Genomic DNA, 16,444 nt, shown 5'->3' with positions numbered 1-16,444 from the left:
TTATTTGCTGACTAGTCCAAATGGATCCAGACACTGGTTAAATTATATTTCTTTTGACTTTATTTGTCTAGATATAAAATCTGTAAGGTATCTCGTTGTATCTCAATTGCTTCTCTTCTTTCTTATTCCTACATTCACCGTATTCACAAAACAACGATCCAAAGACAAGTAACAGCGGTCAGTTTGTGAAAAGTGCTCGTTAACAAATCTTAAATTACAACGAAACGAAATTGTTCAACACCTTAAAATTGAAAATTACCGAACTAAGTAGGAAAAAGGCCACAATGTTTGTAGAAAAACTGAATAATTGTATTATAATTCACCAATATCTGTGGCAGGCTAGCGCGATTTTCAATTTAACAAAATTACATCGTAATTATATTTCAGGTATGCATGGACCAAAATACTAATCATAAAAAGAAATTTGCTATATGTAGCGAAAAACCGTGTTACGTCGCGCGAGATAAACCGTACGCCATCATCTCGTTGTCAAACTTCGGCGCCTCTACACGAGATGTCTGAGGGAGGGAGTCTACCCACGAGCGTGGCGGACGGCGAGGCTGGTCTTACTCCGTAAAGAGGGCCGAACGGCGACATTGCTGTCGGCATATCAGCCGATTTTTCAATTTTGGACGATTTGTACGAGAAAGAAATGATCAGACCAAGCAATTCACCATACGCAATCCCTTGTTGTATTAGTGCGGAAAAAGAATAAAAAATGCATCTCTGCGTCATCTACGGGGAATTAAATAAGATCACCGTGAAAGACAATTTTCCGGTGCCTTTTACGACAAAAGAGAAGAATTAGAATTCCTAAGGTACCTACTATACAAAATAAAAGCGCAAATGAAACAAGAATTCGCAAACGCTATAAACCATTACTGGACAAATAAAATAAGAAACATCTCCAAAAACGACTCAGCCAACATGTTCCCACAAATAAATCAAATCTTCAGACCAAAAGGACAAAGCTCCATCCCACCTCTCAAATTGCCCCCAGAAGAAACCTCCCTCATCCAAGAAGCAGGCATAACAATACACAACACCACCAAAGACATCGAGGGTAACTTCATAATAACTAAAACAACAGAAAAACTAGACATCATCGGCACCCACTTTTCCAAAATACACACACAAAACGAACACATGGGCCGAGATCAACTAAACAGAATTATCATCGCCGAAACAAACTTAAAAATGAAATGGAACAAGACAAAACGCTAAACAAAACAGTCTGTACATTCTCAAACGAAAACACCGCAGACAACCCCAAACAACCAGATCCAGAAATAAACTACTTCACAAATTACAATCAACCAAACACAATCTTCTCCAAACTAAACAACAAAAAATCCTCCGGCTTCGACGGCATCCCAAACGTTTTACTCAAGCGCCTACCGAACAAAATAAAATGGTACTACACAGTACTCTTCAACAATGCTCTAAACAACACATATTTCCCCAGAAAATGGAAAAAAGCCAAATTGATAGCTATTACAAAAAAAGACAAAGACGGCTCATCGCCCGCAAACCTACGACCCATAAGTCTCCTCCCCAACATAAGCAAAGTACTTGAAATAATCATAAACAACCCCCTAACTTCCTTCTGCACAAAAAATGACATAATCGCAGAAAATCAATTTGGCTTCAGGCACAATCACTCCACAATCCACGCAATAAACAAACTTACGTCGGACATCTGCTGGGCCCTAAACGCAAAACAACGAGTAGCCGCCTGCTTAATAGACCTCGAAAAAGCTTTTGACACAGTCTGGATCCCAGATCTCATATACAAATTGATCAAGATAAACCTTCCTAAACATCTAATTAAAATAGTCTGGGACATGATCACAAGCAGAACATTCGTAATGACCGAAGGTTCAAACACATCAAGCAAAGAATTCTCCATAACAAATGGTCTGCAACAAGGTACAGTAAATTCCCCGCTACTTTTCAGTATTTACAATAGTGACTTACTAAACCTCTTTAATTTCAATACATCCACCCACAAACGCTCCATAGCCTTCGCAGATGACCTAATCATCTACATAACAGGCCGCAAAACTAAGACAATAAAAACTGAACTGCAAGAACTTTTCGAAAAAATAAACGACTATTACCACGCGTGGAAACTAAAAATCAACACAAGCAAATGAGAAACCATACTATTCAGACCCAAGTTAAGTGAAATCGATCCAACAGAAAGAGAACACTGCCGAAAATTCCAAGTAAGAGAAAAAGCAAACAAAGGGGCACTCATACCACACAAAAACTGCTCATCCTTACGGCGTACTCTCAATAGCCTTAAGCACCCGTCATAAATCCGAGTAATTTGCTTGCTAAGGTCCTTCCGACTCAACAAATGTATTTTTCTCAATCACTTTTAGACTGTTATCTACCACGGCTTGCCAAGGGAGAGTTGGGTTTTTCCACGTACGATGCTTCCTAATAACAACTTTCTATCGAGGGCAGCTAAGACCCTTCTTAGTCCGCCAACCTTCGTTTAACCAATTAACAACGAAGCCTATTTCCCTCACTCTCTTAGCCAAAATCGTCATCAACAAATCCGATGGTCCCGTGAGCTAGACACACCCATCACTAGCTTTCCTCCGACACAGCATCGTCACTCAACTTCACTTCTTCTACACCGTTGGAAAAGTCACCTCGTTCTCTTACGACATCGGGAGAGTCAAGTCAACTAGTCAGTTTAACGCTAACGCCTAACGTGGCAGTCTAAGCATAACGCTAGAGTAGCATAATTCACGTAAACTATTTTAGTCGGTTCTCGGTATTGTCGAACATACATCTCCTCTACTAAATATATTATAGTGCTACGTCCACTAATACACTAAATCCAATTATAAGAGCCCTGCTCTAACGTACACATCTATCTTATCTTCGTGCGATAAGTGATTATCTATTTATCTATGCTCAACAGTGTAATCTAAGTGTTGGAAATATATAATTTACAATTCTGTGAATCACAGTGTTATACAAACTAAATCATCCCTATTATCTCAACGGAAATCAGGGGATCGGTCAATTCGTGGCGTCGATTGCTATAATCGTAACGGGAATTTACGACTCTCGTTGACGTCTCTCCTCGCGATTACGTCTCCCCGCGATTGGTCGAAACTACATAAAGAATGGTTTTCATCACCTAAGGGTTTCAAAATCATCTATTAAATATACATCTTTTGTACAGTTCGCACACCTGAAATTGCCTTTAGAGCTTACTAATGCCCCGCGTGTTTTTCAATGATATATTAATTTTGTATTTACCAATCTCGGTAAAAAGAATAAAGTCGTATTATATTTAGATGATATTTTAGTCGCTACAGAAACGCTTAAAGAACATATTTTGATTTTTTGAATGTTTGAAGAAATTTTTCATTTAGCTGTATAAAACGATTTACAATTCCATTTAGACAGATTTTCTTTTTTTATACCGCGAAGTTACATATCTTGGCTAACTAATTTTAATGAATCTAGTATTCGTTCCAGTCGAGACGGCATTGAATCTGTCCGAGACTATCCACTGCCACGAACGGCGAAAGACGTACTGCATTTTGTGAACCCCGCAAGCTATTTTAGGTATTTTATTCCAAATTTTTCTATTTTAACGAAATCCCTATATGAATTATTAAAAAACGATGCGAATTTCCAGTATGGCGCGAAAGAAAATACGGCCTTTACGTGTTTAAAAAGGTAAATTAGCTGATGAACCGGTTTTGATTATCTATTCCCCGATTTTAAAACAGAGTTGCATTGTGATGCCATCGCAAGTGATTTCGGCGCGGTATTAATTAAAAAACAAACGGACGGTTTCTTTCGACTTACATTTTATTTCAGTAAACGAACCACTATCGTAGAGTCAAAATATTGCAGCTTCGAGCTGGAACGTTTAGCCGTTATTCATGCCATCAATAGGTTCCATATTTATATTTATGGGATTCATTTTAAGATCGTTACCCATTACGATAGTTCGCGTCTCACGTTAAGCAAACAAACAGTCGACCCACGCATTGCGCAATGGGTGATCTTACAAAATTGAATGTGAAAATGTCACATGTTGACGCATTAAGCCATTGCTGCAGTGACCTTATCTTAGATCCAAACTCAAACAAATTGTTAAATCAGGAAATCCAACAGACAACTTTCGTTAAATACATCTGGAGTTACATCTGGGTCATAAGTTGAACTGGAAGAAACACATACAAGAAAAAACTAAACACTTACATCTAATCAGAAATTCCATGTAGCTCGTAGCAAGAAAATCTAAATCGGACATATGCAGCCTGGTCTTATGAACTACAAAAAAGGGGCATGGTTGCCAAATCAAATATGAAGAAAACAGAAACCTTCCAATCAACTATACTAACATCGATACTAAGTGCACACAAAATTCTCTAAAGCATATGACGACAAAATGGACAATTACATAAACTCGCTTGCCAAAAATAGTAATCCTTACTTGGGCTTTCGGTTCGGTTCGGGCCGAGGGTAACACACGGACGGAGATCTCTGTGGAAAAAGTGAAGTGTGAAGGGAAAAAGGAACAGGAAGCATAAAGAGGCATGAAGAAGGGAAAATAAAGAGTGAGCATACAAGGAGAAGGCAAAAGAAAAGCGAAAAAGGAGACAAGAACGAGAGAAAGCTACAAATAAGAAAAACTAGAAAACAAGGGGTTAGGAGGCTAGAAGCGCGGCAAAACAAAGTAAGGTAGGGAAACGGCAGATGGCGACAAACAGGGGAAGACCAAGGAGTACTGGTAAAGCAGTCTTCAAAAATACACTGGACAAATACAGCTCGACAGAAAAAGAGACACCAGCCAGAGAGAAAGTAATGGAGGCAGTGGTGGAAAAAATAGAGAAAATGGAAAGAGGATTCGAGGCAGTGATCGAGGAAATAAAATATATATATATTGGAAAAGCAAGTGGAGGAGCTGAAGAGAGAAATGAAAGAAAGGGAAAGAAGGGAAAGAAGGGAAAGAGAGACAGACAGAGAGAAAGGAGAGTGGGAATGGGAAAAGAAAGAATTATTGGGTAGAATCAGAAGAATTGGAGAGGATCAGGACAGGGCAGAGAGAGAGGCAAGAAGAAGAAACATAGTAATCAAGGGAGTGGACTGAAACGAAGGAAGCAATGAAGAGACAGTAAAGGAGTTCATAAACGAAAAAATGAGGATAGGGACAGAAGTAGAAAAAGCACATATGATAAAGGTGGGGTGGGGTGGAGGGGGGGGGGAAAGAACACAATAATAGTGGCAACGATGAAATCAATGGAGGAAAAAATAAGGATAATGAAGGAGAAAAGCAAATGGGAAAAGGATGTATACATGGACGATGATCTGACAAAAAAAGAAAGGGATGGGAAGCAACACATAAGAAGGGTAGCCAGAGAAAGAATGGAACAAGGAGAATATGTAAGGACAGGATACAAGAAACTAACAATAGAGAACAAATGGTACAGGTGGAACGAAAACGGAGAGAGGCTGGAGGAAGAAAGAAAGAGAGGGGAAGGAAAATGAAAAAAGAGGAACAGGAGGGGGGACTACAATGGGGATGAAAACGTGCTTCTGAAATGTAGCAGGGCTAATAAGTAGGGACAAAAGAGAAAAGTTAAAATATAGACTACCCAAAGAATTCGACTGGAAATGCAGGGCAGCAATGACAGTAAGGAAAAAAGGAAGAGCAAAGGGAAGAATAACAACGGGTATAAATAAAAACCTAAGAGAAATAGGATATAAAGGAATTAGTGATAATATAGTTGGAAGAAAAATAATATACAATTACAAGACGTATAGGATAATGATGGTTTATAATCAAGATACATAAGGGACATGGAAAAAAATAGAGGAAAGAGTAGACGGAAGAGAAGAGGAAGTGGTGATCATCGGCGGAGACTGGAACGCAAGAACGGGAGAAGAGGGAGGGTCGATAAACGAGGACGTAGGGAAAGAAAAAAACAGACGATCAAAAGACAAGACTATAAACATGGAAGGAAGAACACTGCTAAAGATAATCAATGGCAGCGATAAAGAAGGAGAGGAGCGGACCTATATTGGCGAGAGAGGAAACTCAGTAATAGACTATGTGATTGGCAATCAGGAGGCGACAGAAGAAATAATTTACATGAAAATAGGAAAAAGAACAGAGTCAGGCCACATGCCGTTAGAAATAGAAATAGGGGGGGGGGCGGAATTACAAAAAAATGAGGAAAAGGAAGAAGAAGAGAAGGAGAAGAGGGAATGGACAAACAAAAGTGTGGAAAAATACTTGGACGAATGTAAAGACTGGACCTGCAACGGAAGAACAGTAGCGGAAATGTGGACAGAAATCAACAAGAAGATAAACGAAGCAATGCAAAAGAAGAAAGTAAAGATAAGGAATAGAAAGAGAGGAAAAGAGAGTAAAAGAGAGATGAGAAGGAAGGTGACAAAGTTTATGAAAGGAAAATACAGTAGAGAAGCTCTTATGGAGGAAAAAAGGCATTCAAATAGAGGTGCAAACAAAGAAAGGAAAGATACGAAGAAGAAGAAATGGTGAAAATCAAGAAGATCAAAACAGAACAAGAAGCGTGGAAATACATAAATAAATACAGAAGAAGAAGAGAGAATATAGATGAAGATTGTATGAAATAAGCGAGAAAGAGTGGAAAAATCATTTTATGGAAATTTTAGAAGGAACAGAGCACAAAGAGGGCAGGAAAAAAGAGAAGCATCGAGCAGAAGAGAAAATAATGGAGGAGAGAGAAGATAATATATAGAGAAGGAAGAGGTGATATACAAACTAAGAAACTTGAAGGAGAAGAAAGCAGTGGGGGAAGGCGGGTTAGAAAATGAAATATGGAAGTATGCACCGAAGGAAGTGGGTGATGCGTTATGGGCTCTGTTAAGGAAAATATGGAATGGGGTGCGGATACCAGAAGATTGGAAAAAAGGAGCAAATATGTCCGATATATAAAAAGAGGGACAAGAGAGCAGGGAAGGGTTACAGAAAAGTAACATTAATGGATACAGCATACAAGATCTGTGCAGGGATACTGCACGAACGACTGAAGGCAGAGATTGAAAACAAACTGAAAGAGAGCCAATTCGGATTCAGAAAAGAAAGACGCGGTATTTGTGATAAACCATATCATAGACAAACAGTTGAGTAGAGAAAAAGAAAAACTACATGCCCGCTTTGCGGACTTAAAACCGGCGTTCGACAGGCTAAACAGAAAGAAATTGGAGGAGAAAATGAGAAAAATGGGGATTAACGAAAACTTAACCAGAAGGAATAAAGAGATATACGCAGAAACAAAGAATGTGGTAAGAATCAAGAATAACAACACAAAAGAATTTTGGACAGTGAGGGGAGTCAGACAAGGATGCCCGTTGAGCCCTACGTTATTTAACATCTACGTGGCGGGGCTGGAAGAAGAATTAAGGAAAGGACAAGTCGGGGGGGGGCATAGTGGCAGGAGAAAGAAAGGTATGGTCATTGACATATGCAGACGATATTGTGCTGATGGCTGATAGAGAGGAGAAGCTAAAGGAAATGCTAAAGAGATTCGAAATATTTTTAAAGGAAACCGAATTGGAACTGAGCACGAAAAAGGCCAAGAGTGTAGTTTTCGAAAAAAACGAAAGAACAAGAGGAGACAAAGAAAATGGAAATGGGGAGAACGAGAATTAGAAGAAGTGGACGAGATAAGATACCTAGGGTACATACTACTGAAAAAACGGTAGTGATGAGAAACATATAGAAGACAGGAAAAAGAGAGCAAGAATAGCAATGAAGAAAACATGGAGCGTGGAAGAAAAAATTTCCAAACAGGGCAACAAGAGGAGAATGAAGATGTTTGGAACGCTGGTAGAGAACGTGGCGCTGTTTGGAGCATAGGTATGAGGCTGGAACATGGAAGAAAGGCTGGATAGAATACAAAGAAGATATGTGAAATGGAGCTTAGGTTTAGATATGACAACACCGAATTATATATCGATAGAAGAATGTAAGCTAACAGAAATCAAAGAAAAAGTATTAGGAAGAGCAGCAAGATATGAAGGGAAAGCCATAGAGTCAAAAAAGGAACTAGTAAAGAAGTGCATAAAGGAAAGAGAGAGAAACTGGGGAAATGGCCAATAACGGAAAAGAGCAAGAAAGAGAAAGAAGGGACTAGAAAGGATGAGAAATGGAGGGACACAGATGGAAGTAAGAGAAGAGCAAGAAAAGATGACACTAGACCAGATTATAGAAGAAAGGAGAAAGAGAGAAGCAGAAGAGAGGGGGGAAAGGATAAGGGAATCAAAATATGACAAACATTATAGAAAAATCGCCAAAGAAGAGTTAGCAAAATACTTAGAAGGGAGGATGAAGTGGAAGGACAGAAAAATATTAGCAAGATTCAGATGTGGAAACGAGACTAAATCAAGGGAATACTGGAAAGAAGAGGGAGAAAAAAGATGCAAGCTATGTAAAAAGAAAGAAGAAGACCTGAGACACGTAATAGAAGAATGAGAAATAACAGGAGAACCAAGGGACACAGAAAATAATAATAATAATAATAATAATAATAATAATAATAATAATAATAATAATAATAATAATAATAATGATAATAATAATGATAATAATGATAATAATGATGATGATGATGATGATGATGATGATGATGATGATGATGATGATGATGATGATGATAATGATAATGATAAGAATAATGATAATACGTAATAATGAAAAACGTAGTATATTTAAGAATTTATGAGTTATAATAAATTTAATTTTTTAATAATTATATTTTAATATTAATTTGAAAGAGGATTCAAAAGTAAAATTAATAAATTAATTAATTTGAAAATAGTTTTGAAAAGTGTACAAATTGCCCGTCAATTTCGTTTGTGGAATAAGTCGTAACATAGTAAAAATATTGGAAAATGTTTTTAGATAAAAAATTAGTTTTTATAATATTTCATTTTTAATGAAAATTATTTAAATTGAATTTTTTTTTTAAATAATAAATTTAATATTTTAGTTTAAAATTTATTAAATTATATTTTTGTAAAGTTGTATAATAAATAATTGTTAAAGTAATAATTAATGAAATAATATAATGATTTATAGATTTAGTAATGTGAATGAAATTTTAAAGAATTAAATAAGTAAAATAAATTTTGTACCTTTTGTATCAGGGTTAATTAATATAATTTAATAATTTTATTATTCTCGAAAGAAAAAGAGTTAAATATATAATTATGTTTTTGTTGAATAAAAAATTACAATATATATTTAGAAATTAAATGTTAATCGATTTTTTTATATCTAGTTTTTTTTAAATGAATTTAATTTATATATAAAAAATATAAAAAATTTATTTTATAATTTTTTTATTTTTATATAAAAAATTTATGGGATAATCTATAAATTTAAATATATAATTAAATTATTACTATTATTTAAAAATTTATATCATAATTATATTGATTTAGTAATAATTTTTATTAATAAATACTTAATAATTTAATGATTTTATTTTAAAAATTTAAGAAATTTATATAAAATTGAATAATATATATTTATTAAAAAAAAATAATTTATAATTTATTTAAATTAAGTATAATGATTATATTAGTAATATTTTATGTTTAAAATTTTTATTTTTTAATAAATTTTGAAATATATATATATATATATATAAGGAATTAGGCAAATTAAATATATTCACCTGTTTATCAAAAACATGGCTTATTGATTTTAATTTTAAGTCTATCTGCCCAGTGATTTAATTATTTAATGGCTGCAGTATAATTGACTGTACAAAGGTAGCATAATCAATTGTTTTTTAATTAAAAACTAGAATGAAAGAATTAATGAGATATATACTGTCTCATATATATATAATTAATTTAAATTTTTAGTAAAAATGCTAAAATATATTTATGGGACGATAAGACCCTATAGAATTTTATATTTACATATATTAGATTTTAAATTTTTTAAATATAAATATTTAATTGGGAGGATTAGTAAATTTATAAAACTTTATTTTAAATATAAACTTCAATTAAAGAATAATTAATGATCTTGTATTATAAATTAAAAGAATAAATTACCTTAGGGATAACAGCGTAATATCTTTTTAAAGATCATATTAATAAAGATGATTGCGACCTCGATGTTGAATTAAGATAAATTTTAAATGCAGAAGTTTAATAATTAAGTCTGTTCGACTTTTAAAATCTTACATGATTTGAGTTCAAATCGACGTGAGTCAGATTGGTTTCTATCTATAAAAATAAATAAATTATTTGTACGAAAGGACTATAATTTTTAATTAAATTATATTATTAACTTTAATTAATAATTTTGATTATATTAGCAAATTAGTGCATTAAATTTAGAATTTAAATAAATTATAATAAAATTAGAATATATAATATTATTTTTTTTTAATTTTTTATTAATGATATTTATAATTTTGATTAGAGTGGCTTTTATAACTTTATTTGAGCGTAAAATATTAGGTTATATTCAATTACGAAAAGGTCCAAATAAATTAATAATTAAAGGTTTATTTCAACCTTTTAGAGATGCTTTAAAATTGATATCAAAGGAATTTTTTTTTTAAATTTTAATAATTTATATTTATATAGTCCAATAATTATATTTTTTTATCATTAATATTATGATTTATTTATCCTTGAATATATTCTTTTCTTTTTATTGATTATAGAATTATTTTTTTAATATTAATTTTGAGATTAATGGTTTATCCAATTATAATAATTGGTTGAGTGTCTTTATGTAATTATTCAATTTTAGGTTCATTACGTTCAGTTTCTCAAATAATTTCATTTGAAATTTTATTATTTTTGGTTTTTTTTTACTAATAATTTTAATTGAGAATTATTCTTTATTTATATTTATAAAATTTCAATATAAATATATATATATATATTTTATATATATCCTTTATATATTATTTTTATAATTAGAGCATTAATTGATTTAAATCGAGTTCCATTTGATATGATTGAAGGTGAATCAGAATTAGTTTCTGGATTTAATGTTGAATATTATAGAAGATTATTTGTATTAATTTTTTTTATCTGAATATTTAAATGTTATATTTATAAGATTATTATTAACAATAATGTTTTTTGGATTAAATTGATGATCATTTAGTTTTATTTTAGTTTATTTATTTCATTTAATTTTATTAATTATAATTCGTGGTGTATTACCTCGTATTCGATATGATAAATTAATAATAATATGTTGGGTTGAATTGTTAGTGTCAATTTTAATATATTTAATATTAATTTACTTAATAAAAGAATTTATTGTTTTGATAGTATTTTAATTTGTATTTGAAAAAATATTTAATTTTTAATAAAATTTTTTTATAATAAATTATTATTAATTTTAAATTAATTTTATTAATTTAAAAATTATAAAAATTTATATGTATATATATATAGATTAAGTTTTTAATTATTATATTTAAATATATAAAAGTTTGTTTATATAAATTTAATTAATTAAAAAATTAATTTTTATTAAATTTATATATATATAAATAAATTATTTAATATTTATTTATTGATTTCTAATTAATATTATTAATTTAAAAATTAATTTTATTTTAAAAATTATATTTAAATATGTGTGTGTGTGTATTTTATATATATATTTAAATATGTGTGTATATTAATAAATTTGTATGTATTTATATAAATATATTAATATTATTAGTAAGTTTGTGTTTATATATATATATATATATAAATATAAATAAGTAAATTTGTGTGTGTATTTAAATACATTAAATATATATATATAAATTTATGTGTATTTAAATTTTAAAATATTTATATACATATATATATTTATAGATATATATATATAAATTAAATTTTTTATTTTTTATATTTAATTTATTTATAGGTTTTATTAAATAAATTATAAATTTATTAGATAAATTTAAAATTTAAAAAAAATGTAAATATAATTAATTTTGATTTAAATTAAATAAATTATTTATGTTTAATAATTATAATAATTTAATTATATAATTAAATTTTAATTTATAATTAGATAATTGTTTATTTAAAGTTAATAGAAAATTTTATTTCTATAATATGATTTCAAGTCATATACTTATTCAAGTTCATTAACTAATTATTTCTTTTAATAATATATCTCAAATATTATTTATAAAAAATTATAAAATTAAATATATAAAATATAATGGTGTAAATAATATATTTAAATTTGTATATGGATATTCAATTATTTGTTTTTCTAATCAAGTAAGTATAATCAAAATGTTAATAAATCATCAATAAAAAATTTTATTTATAAAATAAAATTTATTATTTTTTAAATTATTTAAATTAATTAATGGAATTAAATATAAAATAAAAATTGATATAAAAAGTATAATTACTCCTCCTAATTTATTTGGAATTGTTCGTAGAATTGAATATGCAAATAGAAAATATCATTCAGGTTTAATATGAATTGGTGTAATTATTGGATTTGCTATTTTAAAATTATCTGGATCACCTAGGATATAAGGTATTTGTAAGTTAATTAATATAAATAAAATAAAAGTTATGATGATTGTAATTAAATCTTTAATTGAAAAATATGGATGAAAATTAATTTTATAAATGTTTAGTTTGGAATGAATTGGATTTGATGATCCTGTAATATGAAGAATAATTAGATGTATGAATACTATTATTAAGATTAAAAATGGTAAAATAAAATGAAATGAATAAAATCCATTTAATGTATCATTATTAATTGAAAATCCTCCTCAAATTCATTCAACTGTAAATTGTCCAATATAGGGAATTGCTGAAATTAAATTAGTAATTACTATTGCTCCTCAAAAAGATATTTGACCTCATGGTAATACATAACCAAGAAATGCTGTTGTTATTGATAAAACTAGAATTGAAACTCCAATTAATCAAACTTGTAGTAATTTAAATGAATAATAATATATATTTCGTGCGATATGTAAATATATAATGAAAAAATAAAATGATGCACCGTTTATATGAATTAATCGAATTAATCATCCTGAGTTTATATCTTTTATAATATTTGAAATTCTATAAAATGCAATATTAATATTTGGACAATAATGTATTGATAAAAATAATCCTGAGATAATTTGAATTATTAAAAATATTCCAAGTATTGATCCAAAATTTCATAAGTAATTAATATTAATTGTTGCAGGTAAATTAATAAATGATATTGGTAAATTTATTATATGAATTTTATAAATTGATGAAATTACTTTTTTCATTTTCTTGCTCGTAAGTTTTTGTTTTTAATATAACAAATTTTTGTTATAATAAATAATATAATAATTAAGAAAATAATAAATATTAAAAGAATGTAATAGTTGGGATTTAAATATAATGTTTTAATATTATAAATTTTATTATTTTTGTAATAATTAAAATTTAATATTTTAATATTTATATCATAATGATTAATTAAGAATAAAAAAGTTAATATTAAAATTAAATTTGTAAAAAATAAATTTAAATAATTGGTTTTTTTAAATGGTTTATTAATTAAACTAATAAAATAAGAAAATAAAATTAAAATTCCTCTAATAAAAATAATTAATAAGATATATACGTTTAATGAAATTATTTGTTTATATGTTAATGATATTTATTTTTATAAAAATAATATAAAAAATTAAATATAATATTTGTTTTAAAGGTGATATAAAGGTATTTAAATAAAAATAATTTAAAATTAAAATTAAATTAATATTTAAATTTATAAATATAAGGAAGAATAGAATTATAAAAGTTTTCATTAATAATAAATTAATATATTAAAATTATCTATAGTTATATTAATATTTTTAAATTTTTAATTTACAAAATTAATGTTTTTATTAAACTATATAACTAAAAATATTAATTTAACAAAAAATAGTTTAAATTAAAAATAATAATTTTGGGAATTATAGATATTTTTATAAAATTTTTTTGAAATTTAATATTAAATTAAGTAATTTAATTTTTTTTAAGTTGATTAATATTAAATTTATTTTAGAATTTGTTATTGTGAATTTAATTTTATTAATTTTAATTATTTTATTAAACAACAATAATATTTATTTTTTATGTACTCAATGTACCGTACGTATTAATTTCAATTCAGAGTATCCTGCTATTATTATTAATTGGATATAGTGCACTGCTATATAATATTGATAGTTCAAGAAAAGTATTAAAGCAGTGAAAGTTATAGAGTTTTTAAGAAACAGGACGACAGAAGCAGGACAGAATCGCAACAGACGGACATTGCAAAAATGTCTTTTGCTCCGCCTCCAAGGGTTTGCACCCCCCAAATGTTTTCAAAATTTCCTAAGGAATTATACCTGGCTTTATACCCTAGCAAATTTTATGACCGCATGAAAACATACTTCTTAGTTTCCTACTTTCTTTCATATTTCCCCATTCCTATTTTCGTAGTTAATAAGTTGAAACTAATTCGTATTCAATGTATCTCAAATATTATTTATAAAAAATGAGAAAATTAAATATATAAAATATAATGATGTAAATAATATATTTAAATTAGTATATGGGTATTCAATTATTTGTTTTCCTAATCAAGTAAGTATAATAAAAATATTAATAAATGATCAATAAAAAATTTTATTTATAAAATAAAATTTATTATTTTTTAAATTATTTAAATTAATTAATTAAACCTAACCCCAACCTAACCCCAATCTTAGGATTTTGTTAATTAAGGTCCTTCAAACGGACAAACAGTCTTTATCCCAATAATCCCTAAATCTACCACCTACTACGGGAAGATACGGGAAATCTGCTTTTCTCACGTACGACGCTTCCTACTAGCATCTTTCTCTCAAGGATGGTTAGTATCCTTTTCCAACCACCAACTCAAAATTTAGCCAATTAACAACGACGTCCACTTCCCTCACTTTCCGAACCAACGCTTTCCTAAACGAATCCGATGATCTCGTATCCTTAGACACACCCCATCATAGTTTTTCCTATCCAGCATCATCGTGACGGAAAGTCAGTCGCGAGACGCCTGTCCGAATTGATAGTTGATAGTTGGCAGCAATCACTGATCCGAGTTGCTCGACATCTCAGGCAATCATCGTCCGAACTCGTAGCGCATATCGAATCGTATCTATCCGAATCTACCCGAGTTCGAACTTGTAATCGCGAACCGCGAACCGAAATTAATAACCGCGAGTTTTACGTCAAGTATACTCACCGAATATATTTTGTTAATAAATATTTATTGTTAAACATATTCGAGTGTTCCTTCAATACCTATCACGCCCATCACCTCAGAAGTAACGACGGTGAAGGGCAAGCGGTGGGGATCACCACTACGAGGGGACGAAAGGAGATGCTCCCGGGGCCCCAACGGGAATGATTATGGGCCATAGAATAAGAATACATATAAAAAATTTCCTGCAAAAAGTGATAATTTCGTGGATAGAAGATTGTGGATCAAAGGAAAACGACGAAGAAATATCTAGTACAGCAAACACTTACGAGACATATGACAAGCAGATCATCCAGACTAGATCACCCACAAAGACTATCAAATTTCGGAAAACATAAACTTATAAATATAGTGTCTAGTCGTCGGAGTAAAAAAGCGCCAAAACCCCAATGTAGAATTTGCACAATTAAAAAGGAAAAGAAGTAGAATATGTTTTGTCTGTAAATTTTGCAATGTTCCATTACACAGAAGCGATTGTTTTGGACGATATCACACTTTTAAAAAAGTATTAAATTATTATTTGCTTGAGGAAAATCATTGTATGGATTATGGAATATTATATAAATATTAATCTAAAAACGATTCTAATAGATCAAATAAATATCAATATAAATATTATAAGTAATTTCGCCAAATTTGAGTTAACATTTCTATAGGTATGAGAAAAAGCGCGTATATTCCCGCGCGATATCCTAGAGTCTAAACTGGCTTCAACGATGTATCTGCGACCGAGTGAGAGGTAGACAGTACATAGGATTTTCAACCGCTACTGGTTGGTAAAATGATACGATAGTACACAACAAGTGTATAAGGTGAAACCGTGAATGTGCGTGCGTGCGTGCGTGCGTACGTGGATAACGATAAGGCGAAGCGAATAATATGCATAGTGAATCTTTTCTGTCTTTTGTGAAGAAAGGTTTCATTTTTCATTCTTTTGGTCTCTTCCCTCTCGTTTCTTTTTTCGTTTCTTCTCTCCAGCGTCACATGAAGCGCACAAATGTCCAAATCTTTCCACGGTTCTTTCTTGGTTCGCTATATTTTGCGAATGAAATTGTACTTCAAATCCACTATATCCAAACGTCTTCCCCTATCCTTTCCTATTTCTCTACCTATATGTCGGAGATGAAAGGAAAGCCGAAGCCT

General features: G+C 29.8%; 1 protein-coding gene across 1 annotated transcript; it reads left to right on the top strand.

The window, feature by feature from the left end:
• Window positions 1-927: 927 nt before the first annotated feature.
• Window positions 928-11,821, top strand: LOC117215101 (the record flags this gene model as incomplete). Its single annotated transcript, XM_033461535.1, has 3 exons — window positions 928-1,063; window positions 5,838-6,178; window positions 11,810-11,821. Coding segments are annotated over exons 1-3 (489 nt in total), but the record flags the coding sequence as incomplete, so codon positions are not given.
• Between the last annotated feature and the right edge of the window lie 4,623 nt (window positions 11,822-16,444).

Source organism: Bombus bifarius, unplaced genomic scaffold (assembly GCF_011952205.1).
Source record: "Bombus bifarius isolate JDL3187 unplaced genomic scaffold, Bbif_JDL3187 scf7180000009349_frag, whole genome shotgun sequence".
Classification (NCBI taxonomy): Eukaryota; Metazoa; Arthropoda; class Insecta; order Hymenoptera; family Apidae; genus Bombus; species Bombus bifarius.
The sequence above is the reverse complement of the archived record's forward strand: the minus strand, read 5'-3'. Positions and strand labels throughout refer to the sequence as shown.